Below are 17,758 nucleotides of genomic sequence, written 5' to 3' on the forward strand. Positions count from 1 at the left end.
TAATCAAGTCATATTCTAAACTGAAGATCGCGATTAGGTGATTATTGGACTCAGGTGTGTTAGCTGGGGACCTGGGGGTAAAACTGTGACACCAATCAGGCTCACGAGGACTGGAGTCGCCCACCCCCTCAGGCAGATCAGCTGTACAGAAAGGCTCCATGTTGTTTACAGCAACACAGGGAATCCTCTGACACTACCCATAATGCATTGCAACTCTGATGTCATCACCACCACACCCCGTTCAGCTAAAAAGAGTGAGAGGGAGAGAGAGAGAGAGAGAGAGACAGAGAGAGAGAGGGGAGGGAGAGGGAGAGAGAGAGAGAGGGTAGAGAGAGACAGAGAGACAGAGAGAGAGAGAGAGAGAGAGAGAGAGAGAGGGAGAGAGAGAGAGAGAGAGAGAGAGAGAGAGAGAGAGGGAGAGAGAGAGAGAGAGAGAGAGAGAGAGAGAGAGAGAGAGAGAGAGACAGAGAGAGAGACAGAGAGAGATAGGGAGGGAGAGGGAGGGAGGGAGAGAGAGAGACAGAGAGAGAGACAGAGAGAGACAGAGAGAGAGAGGGAGGGAGAGGGAGAGAGAGAGAGAGAGACAGAGAGAGAGAGACAGAGAGAGGGAGAGACGTGGAGGCAGAGGAGAAGGGGGAGGAGGCGAGAGCAATAGGGGGATGGTGGAGGTTGAGAGAGAAAGAGAGAGAGAAACAGGAGAGAGAGACAAGGATGGAGATAAAGAATGATCTGGAAAAGGGAGAAATAGAGAGGGATGAGGAAGGATAGGGAGGAATATGGAATACATACCTCCCTATCCGTCATGATATTTTAGTGTAATATTACAGGAGTCATTTGCGTTAAACAGAAAGGAGTTTAATGGAGTCAAATATTCATGTAGGGCAGGAGAACATCACAGTTAATAAACCACTGAATTGGTTCTGAACCGTTCGTTTAAGATTACTCCATTGAGATTATTTGATTCGTCATTGGTTCCCTGCTGATTCTCAGGTTCCAGATGAATTGATTCGGTACTCTGTGTTTTTTGCCCTTGAGAAATGAATCCATTCAGGACAGTTTGTTTTGCCCTTGAGAGCTGCCTTCCCAAAATAACCATCTGTCTCAACCACTGAGACACACACACACACACACACACACCATATTGGAGGGGCTGTGCCCGCCTGTCTATCTGGCATTTGACAGAGTGTGCAAAGCTGTCATCAAGGCAAAGGGTGGCTACTTTGAAGAATCTCAAATATAAAATATATTTTGATTTGTTTAACACATTTTTGTTTACTACATGATTCCATTCGTGTAGTTTCATAGTTTGTTTTCACTACTATTCTACAATGTAGAAAATAGTTTAAAAAAATAAAGATAAACCCTGGAATGAATACTATACCTTAGGTCCAAACTTTGACTGTTACTGTATACAAAATATAAAAAAATGTCTAAACCTATTGAGAGAGAGACCAAGCGCCAACTCACAGAGTTCTACTGTTTAGTTTCTCCGGTACAATAGCAACAAATGGAATAGTCCCAAAAGTGCAAAACCCTAAGACAAACCAAGTGCAAGTATTTTACACGAATTTGACCAAGTCCTAGTGTGTGTGTGTGTGTGTGTGTGTGTGTAGTTTGGATTTGTTGCTTGATAAAGTAGTTTATTCCATATTAGGCATTACATGGAACAAAAGTTGTTTTTAAAAACTCGAAACGGTTTTGTTTGACTGTCGGAGGGAGTGAAGGCATGCCGTGTGCTCTCTACCAAATGTAGGCACCATATGTCACTAAATTAATTGGAAAATAATCTTCAACCAAATCAGAAATATCTTGGTCACAACGTTTATTACCTAAATGGTGTAGTCTGATGTTCTGTATTTAATTCAGAATTTTGGAGTAGGCTACATTTGCGGGAAAGATTAGCCTATACGAGAATCCGCATGTAGCCACTCCACGACACAAGACAACTTCATATGCGCTCATGAAATGTAGACTACAAGCGCTGTTTTTTTCATCCACGCTGTTTTTTCATTACGAGAAAAATATCGGCCTACCTTTCTGTAATGTCAACCATCGAAATACAACAATTCCCTTTCTGTCTCTATACAATATGTTGTGAAAATGGATCATCTGGACGAATAAGTCTTCGCTATAACAGAAGCAACCAATGGCAAAGAAAAGAGTTGCGCCGTTTTTCCATTTTTATGGACATACTGTCATCACATTCTCCAAACTGTTTTTTCTCTCCGCTCTCGCTTGATAACTAAATGAGGAAACAAGTGGAGATTGGATCAGGGAAACACCGAGCCTGGAAAGGAAATGCTTTCTGAAAGTAGCGGGTACGTTACTAGAAAATGTAGCTGTAATAATATGGTAATATTTAAAGGCAGTAACGCGTTATAATACTCCATTACGCATAAAAGTAATATTATTACATAACGATTTTCTGTTGTAACACTTTACCCCTGACACTATGTGGGTGTGTTAGAGCTCTGCTTACCCAAGCCCGACAGAACCCAGATATTATACATTGGGTTAGGGCTCGGATATCACTAAATTCAACACTAACATTTTGAAGCTCATTTGCTCGTGCTCTGCTGCTCAGTACAGTCAATCTTATCTGACTAAGATCATAGCATGGTGTCAGATCATAGCATGGTGTCAGATCATAGCATGGTGTCAGATCATAGCATGGTGTCAGATCATAGCATGGTGTCAGATCATAGCATGGTGTCAGATCATAGCATGGTGTCAGAAGTGCTTCACAGAAAGAAGATTATTTCACAGAAAAGCATCATGTTCCGTGATTTTTAGAGTGATGAAATGTAGCTTCCAGCTCACTGCTCTCTCCTGCCTCTTCATTGAGGAGCCGTTGCTATGGATACTCACAGACTGAGAGCGCCATGAGCAGAGAGCACACAGAGCGAGCTGAGCGCAGGGAGCGAGTGGATTTACTCAAATATTTGGGGTTTTGGGCAGGGCCGGGCCTTAAAATTGGCAGAAGCAATCACGCCTGGGTAGGGCTCGGGCTTAATATTCACGGCTCTAGTGTGCGTGTGTGTTTGTGTGTATGTGTGTGTGTGTGTGTGTGTGTGTGTCCCACTTACCTGCTGGTTCTCGTCATATGTCTCTCCCTCCTGCTGATCTCCCTGTGGTTCTCCTTCCATGGCCTCCTGCCCATACTCCTCAGGCTGTGGACACACACACACACACACACACACACACACACACACACACACACACACACACACACACACACACACAGACAGACAATTGTAAAACAAAACGAACACACGTCCTATTTCACCACAACACTACTTTTCATTTTACAAACAAGGAAATAAATAAATAGTAAACTGTTAGGGAGAGATAGTCCAGTACAGGAGGCAGGAAACAGTGCTTTGGCCTCCTGATGATAATGGGATCATACGGACTACAAAGGGAATCCGAGGGCTGCTTAGTGACACGAGTCTGCCAGACGAGCTAAACTACTTCTATGCTCATTTTGAGGCAAGCAACACTGAAGCATGCATGAGAGCATCAGCTGTTCCGGACGACTGTGTGATCACACTCTGCATAGGTCGATGTGAGTAAGACCTTTACTTAGGTCAACATTCACAAGGCCTCAGGGTCAGACGGATTACCAGGACGTGTACTCTGATCATGCGCTGACCAATTGGCACATGTCTTCACTGACATGTTCAAACTCACCCTGACCGAGTCTGTAATACCTACATGTTTTAAGCAGCAGACCATCATAGTCCCTGTGCCCAAGAACACCTACAGTGAGGGAAAAAAGTATTTGATCCCCTGCTGATTCTGTACGTTTGCCCAGTGACAAAGAAATGATCAGTCTATAATTGTAATGGTAGGTTTATTTGAACAGTGAAAGACAGAATAACAACAAAAAAATCCAGAAAAACGCATGTCAAAATGTTATAATTTGATTTGCATTTTAATGAGGGAATTAAGTATTTGACCACTCTGCAAAACATGACTTAGTACTTGGTGGCAAAACCCTTGTTGACAATCAGAGGTCAGACGTTTCTTGTAGTTGGCCACCAGGTTTGCACACATCTCAGGAGGGATTTTGTCCCACTCCTCTTTGCAGATCTTCTCCAAGTCATTAAGGTTTCGAGGCTGACGTTTGGCAACTTGAACCTTCAGCTCCCTCCACAGATTTTCTATGTGATTAACGTCTGGAGACTGGCTAGGCAGCTCCAGGACCTTAATGTGCTTCTTATTGAGCCTCTCCTTTGTTGTCTTGGCTGTGTGTTTTGGGTCATTTTCATGCTGGAATACAAATCCACGACCCGTTTTCAATGCCCTGGCTGAGGGAAGGAGGTTTTCACCCAAGATTTGACGGTACATGGCCCCTTTCCATGTAATAATAATAATAATTATATCATTATAATAATAATGTCATAAATGTACATTTTACATAAGAATATCAACCCCTTTGGTTTGATACTCGAAATTGAGCTCAGGTGCAACCAATTTCCTTTGATCATCCTTGAGATGTCACTACAACTTGATTGGAGTCCACCTGTGGCTAATTACATTTTTTTGGACATGATTTAGTAAGAAACACACCTGTATATATAAAGGTCCCACAGTTGACAGAGCAGGAACTATACCATGAAGTCCAAGGAAGTGTCCGTAAATCTCTGAGATAGAATTGTGAAGAGCCATATATCTGGGGAACGGTATTAAACCATTTCTAGAGTATTGAAAGTTTCCAAAAGCACAGTGGTCGTCATCATTAGGAAATGGAAAGAAATATGGAACTACACATACTCTGCCAAGACCTGGCTGTCCAACCAAACCGAGCAGCCTGGCAACAAAGACCTTGGTCAGGGAGATGACCAAGAACCCAATGACCACACCAACAGAGTTCCTCGGGTGATATGGGAGAACCTGCCAGAAGGAGAACAGTCTCTACAGCACTTCACCAATCTGGGATTTATGGGAGAGTGGCCAGATGGACACTACTCCTGAGACAAAGATACACGACAACATGTCTGGAGTTTGCAAAGAGGCACCTGAAAGACTTTGAGAGCATAAGGCAAAATATTATGTGGTTTGATAAGACACAAATTGAACTCTTCGGCCTGAATGCAAAGCGCTATATCTGGAGAAAAAACAACAACAGGCACAGCTCATCACCTGTCTAACACCATCCCTACCATGAAGCATGGTGATGGCAGCATCATGATATGGGGATGCTTTTCAGCAGTAGGGACTGGGAGACTGGTAAGGATGGAGGGAACAATGAATGGAGCCAAATACAGGCAAAGCCTTAATGAGAACCTGCTCCAGAGAGCAAACGACCTTAGACTGTGGCGATTTACCTTTCAACAGGACAATGACCCCAACCATACAGCTAAAGCAATGCTGGAATGGCTTCAGAACAAGAGTGAGTGGCCCTGCCAAATCCTAGACTTCAATCCCATTGAAAATCTGTGGAAGGACTTGAAGATTGCTGATCATTGCCACTCCTCATCTAATTTAACGGAGAATGAGAAAATCTGCAAGGAAGAATGGGAGAAAATTCCCAAATCCAGATGTGCAAAGCAGATACAGACATACCCATGACGACTCAAAGCTGATCCAGACATACCCAAGATGACTCAAAGCTGATCCAGACATACCCAAGATGACTCAAAGCTGATCCAGACATACCCAAGATGACTCAAAGCTGATTCAGACATACCCAAGACGACTCAAAGCTGATACAGACGTACCCAAGACGACTCAAAGCTGATACAGACATACCCAAGACGACTCAAAGCTGATACAGACATACCCAAGACGACTCAAAGCTGATCCAGACATACCCAAGACGACTCAACGCTGATACAGACATACCCAAGACGACTCAAAGCTGATACAGACATACCCAAGACGACTCAAAGCTGATACAGACATACCCAAGATGACTCAAAGCTGATACAGACATACCCAAGACGACTCAACGCTGATACAGATATACCCAAGACGACTCAACGCTGATACAGACATACCCAAGACGACTCAACGCTGATACAGACATACCCAAGATGACTCAAAGCTGTAATCGCTGCCAAAGGTGCTTCTACAAAGTATTGACTCAGTTGTGTGAAAACGTATGTAAATAAGATATTTTTGTATTTAATTTAGCAAAAAAATCGAGAGAAAAAAACATGTTTTCACTTCATCATTATGGGTTATTGTTTGTAGATGGGTGAGATTTATTTATAGATATACATTTTAAATTCAGGGTGTAACAACAAATTGTGGAATAAGTCAAGGGGTATGAGTACTTTCGGAAGCAGTCACGATAACAGATGAAAACTCTATTGGGCAGTAGATGGGTCGACATTTGACCATTAGGTATTCTAAGATGGGTGGACAATGGATTGAGTCTTCCACTACGTTAGAGTAAGAACAACATGTTCTGTTGATGAAGAGGCATATCCCTCCACCCTCTAGATTTCCTTCAATCAAATCTCCTGTCTGCTTGGTGAATGGAAAATCCACGGCGTTGGATAGATCATAATACAGTTATGAGAGTCCCTTTGACAGCCAATCCACGATCAGAGATCATACATCTCATTATCAAGAGACTATACATCGGCCAATAGAACGGAGGGAAGAGGTGGCTTCCCCTCTCCTACCTTTTTTCCCCCCAGACCGTTTCCTGTTGGATAGCCCAAAACATTGGGTCGGAATTACACAAAGAGACCAGAACTCGGTTGAACTCGGTTGAAGTTGAATTCGGAATTGAAGTTAGTAACTGCCGATCTGATGTTCAACTGTTCTTGTCGATCACAGAAAAATTACAAGGGGATACATTTGATGCAAGAAAAGATAAACGCCAAAATAGCAGAGTTGGGTCAGAGCTTGTAAGACAGCAGACATACAGTACCACAGAGTTGGGTCAGAGCTTGTAAGACAGCAGACATACAGTACCACAGAGTTGGGTCAGAGCTTGTAAGACAGCAGACATACAGTACCACAGAGTTGGGTCAGAGCTTGTAAGACAGCAGACATACAGTACCACAGAGTTGGGTCAGAGCTTGTAAGACAGCAGACATACAGTACCACAGAGTTGGGTCAGAGCTTGTAAGACAGCAGACATACAGTACCACAGAGTTGGGTCAGAGCTTGTAAGACAGCAGACATACAGTACCACAGAGTTGGGTCAGAGCTTGTAAGACAGCAGACATACAGTACCACAGAGTTGGGTCAGAGCTTGTAAGACAGCAGACATACAGTACCACAGTACTTGTAAGACAGCAGACATACAGTACCACAGAGTTGGGTCAGAGCTTGTAAGACAGCAGACATACAGTACCACAGAGTTGGGTCAGAGCTTGTAAGACAGCAGACATACAGTACCACAGAGTTGGGTCAGAGCTTGTAAGACAGCAGACATACAGTACCACAGAGTTGGGTCAGAGCTTGTAAGACAGCAGACATACAGTACCACAGAGTTGGGTCAGAGCTTGTAAGACAGCAGACATACAGTACCACAGAGTTGGGTCAGAGCTTGTAAGACAGCAGAACATACAGTACCACAACCACAGAGTTGGGTCAGAGCTTGTAAGACAGCAGACATACAGTACCACAGAGTTGGGTCAGAGCTTGTAAGACAGCAGACATACAGTACCACAGAGTTGGGTCAGAGCTTGTAAGACAGCAGACATACAGTACCACAGAGTTGGGTCAGAGCTTGTAAGACAGCAGACATACAGTACCACAGAGTTGGGTCAGAGCTTGTAAGACAGCAGACATACAGTACCACAGAGTTGGGTCAGAGCTTGTAAGACAGCAGACATACAGTACCACAGAGTTGGGTCAGAGCTTGTAAGACAGCAGACATACAGTACCACAGAGTTGGGTCAGAGCTTGTAAGACAGCAGACATACAGTACCACAGAGTTGGGTCAGAGCTTGTAAGACAGCAGACATACAGTACCACAGAGTTGGGTCAGAGCTTGTAAGACAGCAGACATACAGTACCACAGAGTTGGGTCAGAGCTTGTAAGACAGCAGACATACAGTACCACAGAGTTGGGTCAGAGCTTGTAAGACAGCAGACATACAGTACCACAGAGTTGGGTCAGAGCTTGTAAGACAGCAGACATACAGTACCACAGAGTTGGGTCAGAGCTTGTAAGACAGCAGACATACAGTACCACAGAGTTGGGTCAGAGCCAGCAGACATACAGTACCACAGAGTTGGGTCAGAGCTTGTAAGACAGCAGACATACAGTACCACAGAGTTGGGTCAGAGCTTGTAAGACAGCAGACATACAGTACCACAGAGTTGGGTCAGAGCTTGTAAGACAGCAAACATACAGTACCACAAAGTTGGGTCAGAGCTTGTAAGACAGCAGACATACAGTACCACAGAGTTGGGTCAGAGCTTGTAAGACAGCAGACATACAGTACCACAGAGTTGGGTCAGAGCTTGTAAGACAGCAGACATACAGTACCACAGAGTTGGGTCAGAGCTTGTAAGACAGCAGACATACAGTACCACAGAGTTGGGTCAGAGCTTGTAAGACAGCAGACATACAGTACCACAGAGTTGGGTCAGAGCTTGTAACCACAGACAGCAAACATACAGTACCACAAAGTTGGGTCAGAGCTTGTAAGACAGCAGACATACAGTACCAGAGTTGGGTTGGTACCACAGTCAGAGCTTGTAAGACAGCAGACATACAGTACCACAGAGTTGGGTCAGAGCTTGTAAGACAGCAGACATACAGTACCACAGAGTTGGGTCAGAGCTTGTAAGACAGCAGACATACAGTACCACAGAGTTGGGTCAGAGCTTGTAAGACAGCAGACATACAGTACCACAGAGTTGGGTCAGAGCTTGTAAGACAGCAGACATACAGTACCACAGAGTTGGGTCAGAGCTTGTAAGACAGCAGACATACAGTACCACAGAGTTGGGTCAGAGCTTGTAAGACAGCAGACATACAGTACCACAGAGTTGGGTCAGAGCTTGTAAGACAGCAAACATACAGTACCACAAAGTTGGGTCAGAGCTTGTAAGACAGCAGACATACAGTACCACAGAGTTGGGTCAGAGCTTGTAAGACAGCAGACATACAGTACCACAGAGTTGGGTCAGAGCTTGTAAGACAGCAGACATACAGTACCACAGAGTTGGGTCAGAGCTTGTAAGACAGCAGACATACAGTACCACAGAGTTGGGTCAGAGCTTGTAAGACAGCAGACATACAGTACCACAGAGTTGGGTCAGAGCTTGTAAGACAGCAGACATACAGTACCACAGAGTTGGGTCAGAGCTTGTAAGACAGCAGACATACAGTACCACAGAGTTGGGTCAGAGCTTGTAAGACAGCAGACATACAGTACCACAGAGTTGGGTCAGAGCTTGTAAGACAGCAAACATACAGTACCACAAAGTTGGGTCAGAGCTTGTAAGACAGCAGACATACAGTACCACAGAGTTGGGTCAGAGCTTGTAAGACAGCAGACATACAGTACCACAGAGTTGGGTCAGAGCTTGTAAGACAGCAGACATACAGTACCACAGAGTTGGGTCAGAGCTTGTAAGACAGCAGACATACAGTACCACAGAGTTGGGTCAGAGCTTGTAAGACAGCAGACATACAGTACCACAGAGTTGGGTCAGAGCTTGTAAGACAGCAAACATACAGTACCACAAAGTTGGGTCAGGCCTTGTAAGACAGCAGACATACAGTACCACAGAGTTGGGTCAGAGCTTGTAAGACAGCAGACATACAGTACCACAGAGTTGGGTCAGAGCTTGTAAGACAGCAGACATACAGTACCACAGAGTTGGGTCAGAGCTTGTAAGACAGCAGACATACAGTACCACAGAGTTGGGTCAGAGCTTGTAAGACAGCAGACATACAGTACCACAGAGTTGGGTCAGAGCTTGTAAGACAGCAGACATACAGTACCACAGAGTTGGGTCAGAGCTTGTAAGACAGCAGACATACAGTACCACAGAGTTGGGTCAGAGCTTGTAAGACAGCAAACATACAGTACCACAAAGTTGGGTCAGAGCTTGTAAGACAGCAGACATACAGTACCACAGAGTTGGGTCAGAGCTTGTAAGACAGCAGACATACAGTACCACAGAGTTGGGTCAGAGCTTGTAAGACAGCAGACATACAGTACCACAGAGTTGGGTCAGAGCTTGTAAGACAGCAGACATACAGTACCACAGAGTTGGGTCAGAGCTTGTAAGACAGCAGACATACAGTACCACAGAGTTGGGTCAGAGCTTGTAAGACAGCAGACATACAGTACCACAGAGTTGGGTCAGAGCTTGTAAGACAGCAGACATACAGTACCACAGAGTTGGGTCAGAGCTTGTAAGACAGCAGACATACAGTACCACAGAGTTGGGTCAGAGCTTGTAAGACAGCAAACATACAGTACCACAAAGTTGGGTCAGAGCTTGTAAGACAGCAGACATACAGTACCACAGAGTTGGGTCAGAGCTTGTAAGACAGCAGACATACAGTACCACAGAGTTGGGTCAGAGCTTGTAAGACAGCAGACATACAGTACCACAGAGTTGGGTCAGAGCTTGTAAGACAGCAGACATACAGTACCACAGAGTTGGGTCAGAGCTTGTAAGACAGCAGACATACAGTACCAGTTGGGTCAGAGCTTGACAGCAGACATACAGACCACAGAGTTGGGTCAGAGCTTGAGACAGCAGACATACAGTACCACAGAGTTGGGTCAGAGCTTGTAAGACAGCAGACATACAGTACCACAGAGTTGGGTCAGAGCTTGTAAGACAGCAGACATACAGTACCACAGAGTTGGGTCAGAGCTTGTAAGACAGCAAACATACAGTACCACAAAGTTGGGTCAGAGCTTGTAAGACAGCAGACATACAGTACCACAGAGTTGGGTCAGAGCTTGTAAGACAGCAGACATACAGTACCACAGAGTTGGGTCAGAGCTTGTAAGACAGCAGACATACAGTACCACAGAGTTGGGTCAGAGCTTGTAAGACAGCAGACATACAGTACCACAGAGTTGGGTCAGAGCTTGTAAGACAGCAGACATACAGTACCACAGAGTTGGGTCAGAGCTTGTAAGACAGCAAACATACAGTACCACAAAGTTGGGTCAGGCCTTGTAAGACAGCAGACATACAGTACCACAGAGTTGGGTCAGAGCTTGTAAGACAGCAGACATACAGTACCACAGAGTTGGGTCAGAGCTTGTAAGACAGCAGACATACAGTACCACAGAGTTGGGTCAGAGCTTGTAAGACAGCAGACATACAGTACCACAGAGTTGGGTCAGAGCTTGTAAGACAGCAGACATACAGTACCACACCATTGCTAATAGATCATATCGTTCAAGAGAAAATTGCAAAATTAATGAAAAAAAGAACAATGAGATTATTTTTAATTCATTCCATTTGACTTAATGGACCCTAGACTCTATGGGGTCTTAATGGACCCTAGACTCTATGGGGTCTTAATGGACCCTAGACTCTATGGGGTCTTAATGGACCCTAGACTCTATAGGGGTCTTAATGGACCCTAGACTCTATGGGGTGTTAATGGACCCTAGACTCTATGGGGAGAATTCTGACCTGAGTTAATCGACCGTAAATGGAACTTTTCTCTCTGTGCAAGATATTGATTAGAGATATTGATTAGAGCTATTGATTAGAGATATTGATTAGAGCTATTGTTTAGAGATATTGATTAGAGCTATTGTTTAGAGATATTGATTAGAGATATTGATTAGAGATATTGATTAGAGATATTGATTAGAGCTATTGTTTAGAGATATTGATTAGAGATATTGATTAGAGCTATTGATTAGAGATATTGATTAGAGCTATTGTTTAGAGCTATTGATTAGAGATATTGATTAGAGATATTGATTAGAGCTATTGATTAGAGATATTGATTAGAGCTATTGATTAGAGCTATTGATTAGAGATATTGATTAGAGATATTGATTAGAGATATTGATTAGAGCTATTGATTAGAGCTATTGATTAGAGCTATTGATTAGAGCTATTGATTAGAGCTATTGATTAGAGATATTGATTAGAGCTTGATTAGAGCTTGATTAGAGCTATTGATTAGAGATATTGATTAGAGCTATTGATTAGAGAGATATTGATTAGAGATATTGATTAGAGCTATTGATTAGAGCTATTGATTAGAGCTATTGATTAGAGATATTGATTAGAGCTATTGATTAGAGATATTGATTAGAGATATTGATTAGAGCTATTGATTAGAGATATTGATTAGGGCTATTGATTAGAGCTATTGATTAGAGATATTGATTAGAGATATTGATTAGAGATATTGATTAGAGCTATTGATTAGAGCTATTGATTAGAGCTATTGTTTAGAGCTATTGATTAGAGCTATTGATTAGAGCTATTGATTAGAGATATTGATTAGAGATATTGATTAGAGCTATTGATTAGAGATATTGATTAGAGCTATTGATTAGAGATATTGATTAGAGATATTGATTAGAGATATTGATTAGAGCTATTGATTAGAGATATTGATTAGAGCTATTGATTAGAGCTATTGATTAGAGCTATTGATTAGAGATATTGATTAGAGCTATTGATTAGAACTATTGATTAGAGCTATTGATTAGAGATACTGATTAGAGCTATTGATTAGAGCTATTGATTAGAGATATTGATTAGAGCTATTGATTAGAGCTATTGATTAGAGCTATTGATTAGAGATATTGATTAGAGATATTGATTAGAGCTATTGATTAGAGCTATTGATTAGAGATATTGATTAGAGCTATTGATTAGAGATATTGATTAGAGCTATTGATTAGAGATATTGATTAGAGCTATTGATTAGAGCTATTGATTAGAGCTATTGATTAGAGATATTGATTAGAGCTATTGATTAGAGCTATTGATTAGAGCTATTGTTTAGAGCTATTGATTAGAGATATTGATTAGAGATATTGATTAGAGATATTGATTAGAGCTATTGATTAGAGCTATTGATTAGAGCTATTGTTTAGAGCTATTGATTAGAGCTATTGATTAGAGCTATTGATTAGAGCTATTGATTAGAGATATTGATTAGAGCTATTGATTAGAGCTATTGATTAGAGCTATTGTTTAGAGCTATTGATTAGAGCTATTGATTAGAGATATTGATTAGAGCTATTGATTAGAGATATTGATTAGAGCTATTGATTAGAGCTATTGATTAGAGATATTGATTAGAGATATTGATTAGAGATATTGATTAGAGATATTGATTAGAGCTATTGATTAGAGCTATTGATTAGAGCTGGGTAAATGAGGAAGCTGGTTGGATAAGGGCATTGTGAATATAAAGGAACATCAATCTAGAATCTCACCTCATGATAACTGCATGCTGCTATTCACCAGCTATTCATACTGTAATACCCCTTCATAAGAGAGAGGTAAATGAGGAAACCGCTTGGATAAGGGAATTGTAAATATAATTATTTTAGATTTATTTGACCTTATGATCGCTGGAGACAAATGTGAAACCAGTCATATGGCAGCCAACTGAAGTATATCAACATATCAACTTTTATATAGTCAAGGTTATGAAATGCTGGCCTTTTTATTTCATAAACAGTCAAGTTTATGACATTTTAGAGACCCAAGCAATAGTCTTCTGTAGCCATGCACAAACGAATATATAGCGCCAAACCTACAGAGATGATTTAATATTTTTTGAACGTTTTAATTATATGCCAAGACTTTTCACTGTAGTGTTTACAATTGTTGTCATGTTAAACATTAGCCATTAACCAACAGTTATAGAGACTATAATGATGTAGGGGCTGGTGATAGTCTATAGTGATATAGGGGCTGGTGATAGTCTATATGCTAGTAATATAGGGGTTGGTGATAGTCTATATACTAGTGATATAGGGGCTGGTGATAGTCTATATACTAGTAATATAGGGGCTGGTGATAGTCTATAGTGATATAGGGGCTGGTGATAGTCTATAGTGATATAGGGGCTGGTGATAGTCGATAGTGATATAGGGGCTGGTGATAGTCTATAGTGATATAGGGGCTGGTGATAGTCTATAGTGATATAGGGGCTGGTGATAGTCTATAGTGATATAGGGGCTGGTGATAGTCTATAGTGATATAGGGGGTGGTGATAGTCTATAGTGATATAGGGGGCAGTGATAGTCTATAGTGATATAGGGGCTGGTGATAGTCTATAGTGATATAGGGGCTGGTGATAGTCTATAGTGATATAGGGGCTGGTGATAGTCTAAAGTGATATAGGGGCTGGTGATAGTCTATAGTGATATGGGGGCTGGTGATAGTCTATATTGATATAGGGGCTGGTGATAGTCTATAGTGATATGGGGGCTGGTGATAGTCTATAGTGATATAGGGGCTGGTGATAGTCTAGTCTATAGTGATATAGGGGCTGGTGATAGTCTATATACTAGTGATATAGGGGATGGTGATAGTCTATATACTAGTGATATAGGGGTTGGTGATAGTCTATATACTAGTGATATAGGGGCTGGTGATAGTCTATATACTAGTGATATAGGGGCTGGTGATAGTCTATATACTAGTGATATAGGGGTTGGTGATAGTCTATATACTAGTGATAAAGGGGCTGGTGATAGTCTATATACTAGTAATATAGGGGTTGGTGATAGTCTATATACTAGTGATATAGGGGCTGGTGATAGTCTATATACTAGTAATATAGGGGTTGGTGAAAGTAGTAGTCTATAGTGATATAGGGGCTGGTGATAGTCTATAGTGATATAGGGGCTGGTAATAGTCTATAGTGATATAGGGGCTGGTGATAGTCTATAGTGATATAGGGGCTGGTGATAGTCTATAGTGATATAGGGGCTGGTGATAGTCTATAGTGATATAGGGGCTGGTGATAGTCTATAGTGATATAGGGGGCAGTGATAGTCTATAGTGATATAGGGGCTGGTGATAGTCTATAGTGATATAGGGGCTGGTGATAGTCTATAGTGATATAGGGGCTGGTGATAGTCTAAAGTGATATAGGGGCTGGTGATAGTCTAAAGTGATATAGGGGCTGGTGATAGTCTATAGTGATATGGGGGCTGGTGATAGTCTATAGTGATTTAGGGGCTGGTGATAGTCTATAGTGATATGGGGGCTGGTGATAGTCTATAGTGATATAGGGGCTGGTGACAGTCTAGTCTATAGTGATATAGGGGCTGGTGATAGTCTATATACTAGTGATATAGGGGATGGTGATAGTCTATATACTAGTGATATAGGGGTTGGTGATAGTCTATATACTAGTGATATAGGGGTTGGTGATAGTCTATATACTAGTGATATAGGGGCTGGTGATAGTCTATATACTAGTAATATAGGGGTTGGTGATAGTCTATATACTAGTGATATAGGGGCTGGTGATAGTCTATATGCTAGTAATATAGGGGTTGGTGATAGTCTATATACTAGTGATATAGGGGCTGGTGATAGTCTATATGCTAGTAATATAGGGGTTGGTGATAGTCTATATTCTAGTGATATAGGGGCTGGTGATAGTCTATATACTAGTAATATAGGGGCTGGTGATAGTCTATAGTGATATAGGGGATGGTGATAGTCTATAGTGATATAGGGGCTGGTGATAGTCTATAGTGATATAGGGGATGGTGATAGTCTATAGTGATATAGGGGCTGGTGATATTCTATAGTGATATAGGGGCTGGTGGTAGTCTATAGTGATATAGGGGCTGGTGATATTCTATAGTGATATAGTGGCTGGTGATGTGTGTCGTGTGTCTGTGTGTGTGTGTGTGTGTTCGTGTGTGTGTGTGTGTTAGTCTTACGTTCATGTCAGATGGGAACTCGTCCTTCTTCCCCAGGCCGGTGGCTGCAGCGATATTCCCCATGGCTCCACCAGCAAGGTCCTTTGCTGCATCATCACACACACACATTAACACACATTATTAACACACACACATTAACACACACACACATTAACATACATTATTAACACACATTAACACACATTATTAACACACACACATTAACACACACACATTAACACACATTAACACACATTATTAACACACACACATTAACACACACACACATTAACACACATTATTAACACACACACATTAACACACATTATTAACACACGCACAGTAACACACACACATTAACACACACACACATTAACACACACACACATTATTAACACAAACACACACACACACACATTAACACACACACACATTAACACACACACACATTAACACACACACACATTATTAACACACATCAAACACACACACACACACATTAAAGCACATACACTGATGTTGTTGTTCTCTAGTACACTAGTCTCTAAGGCGTTGTATCTTTACCAGTCTAATCCTGTTTGGTTTGTTGTCCGAGTTTGACTCTAAAGCGTTTTAAACGGTATCTTTACCAGTCTAATCCTGTTTGGTTTGTGCACCAGAAGCAGGTCAAACTGATCCAGGATAAGTATCTTGCTGGTGTGATACTGTACCACTGATGTCAGTGTCTGACCTAGAGACTTAACAATACGCTCACCTGAACCAACACCATCTTTGGCCTTGGTGCCTGAAAAGAGAGAAAAATAGAAAATTACTTATGTTACTACATTAAAATATCCCTCCATTATCATACATGGTGTCTTTACTACATAAAAATGCTACATTACCCCACTATTATCAAACATCAATTATTACTACCTTCCAATCCTACATTACCATACATAATGATGATTATCACGCTCAATAGAGTTACCAGCATATTCCTCTTTTCTACACAGACAGCATATGAGGCATTACCGTATAAACAAACCTCTAATGCCTTACTAGACAGACAGTAAATGAGGCATTACCTTATAAACAAACCTCTAATGCATTACTAGACAGACAGTAAATGAGGCATTACCATATAAACAAACCTCTAATGCATTACTAGACAGACAATAAATGAGGCATTACCATATAAACAAACCTCTAATGCCTTACTAGACAGACAGTAAATGAGGCATTACCGTATAAACAAGGCTGTAATGCCGTGCTAGACAGACAGACAGACCAGTCAGTCAGAGACCAGACAGACAGGTGAGTGACGGTGCTCTAGAGACGAGGATGAGCTGAGCGAAGAGCACCCAGAGTCGTGATGTAGAGAGAGAGAGAGTTTGGGTTAACTTCAGAGCTAGGAGCCATCAGAGCAAAGAGCCATCAGAGCTAGGAGCCATCAGAGCAAAGAGCCATCAGAGCAAAGAGCCATCAGAGCAAAGAGCCTTCAGCGCTTGGAGCCATCAGGGCTTGGAGCCATCAGAGGCAAAGAGCCATCAGAGCAAAGAGCCGTCAGAGCAAAGAGACATCAGAGCTAGGAGCCATCAGAGCTTGGAGCCATCAGAGCTAGGAGCTATCAGAGCTTGGAGCCATCAGAGCTAGGAGCCATCAGAGCAAAGAGCCATCAGAGCTAGGAGCCATCAGAGCTAGGAGCCATCAGAACTAGGAGCCATCAGAGCAAAGATCCATCAGAGCTAGGAGCCATCAGAGCTTGGAGCCATCAGAGCTAGGAGCCATCAGAGCTTGGAGCCATCAGAGCTAAGAGCCATCAGAGCTTGGGGCCATCAGAGCTAGGAGCCATCAGAGCAAAGAGCCATCAGAGCTAGGAGCCATCAGAGCAAAGAGCCATCAGAGCTAGGAGCCATCAGAGCAAAGAGCCATCAGAGCAAAGAGCCATCAGAGCAAAG

The 17,758-nt window shown here is 42.2% G+C and overlaps 1 protein-coding gene across 2 annotated transcripts in view; it reads right to left on the reverse strand.

Annotated features, from left to right (window-relative positions):
• The window catches only part of sncb (synuclein, beta), a 56,671-nt gene that overhangs the window by 1,769 nt on the left and 37,144 nt on the right, over window positions 1–17,758 (reverse strand). For both annotated transcript variants that reach the window (XM_042303553.1, XM_042303554.1), the window contains exons 3-5: window positions 16,573–16,602; window positions 15,840–15,925; window positions 3,087–3,170 (exon numbers count right to left, since the gene is read on the reverse strand). In XM_042303553.1, the coding sequence (XP_042159487.1) occupies window positions 3,087–3,170; window positions 15,840–15,925; window positions 16,573–16,602 (200 nt within the window). The remainder of the gene's footprint in view (window positions 1–3,086; window positions 3,171–15,839; window positions 15,926–16,572; window positions 16,603–17,758) is intronic.

Source organism: Oncorhynchus tshawytscha, linkage group LG21, assembly GCF_018296145.1.
Source record: "Oncorhynchus tshawytscha isolate Ot180627B linkage group LG21, Otsh_v2.0, whole genome shotgun sequence".
NCBI classification, from domain to species: Eukaryota; Metazoa; Chordata; class Actinopteri; order Salmoniformes; family Salmonidae; genus Oncorhynchus; species Oncorhynchus tshawytscha.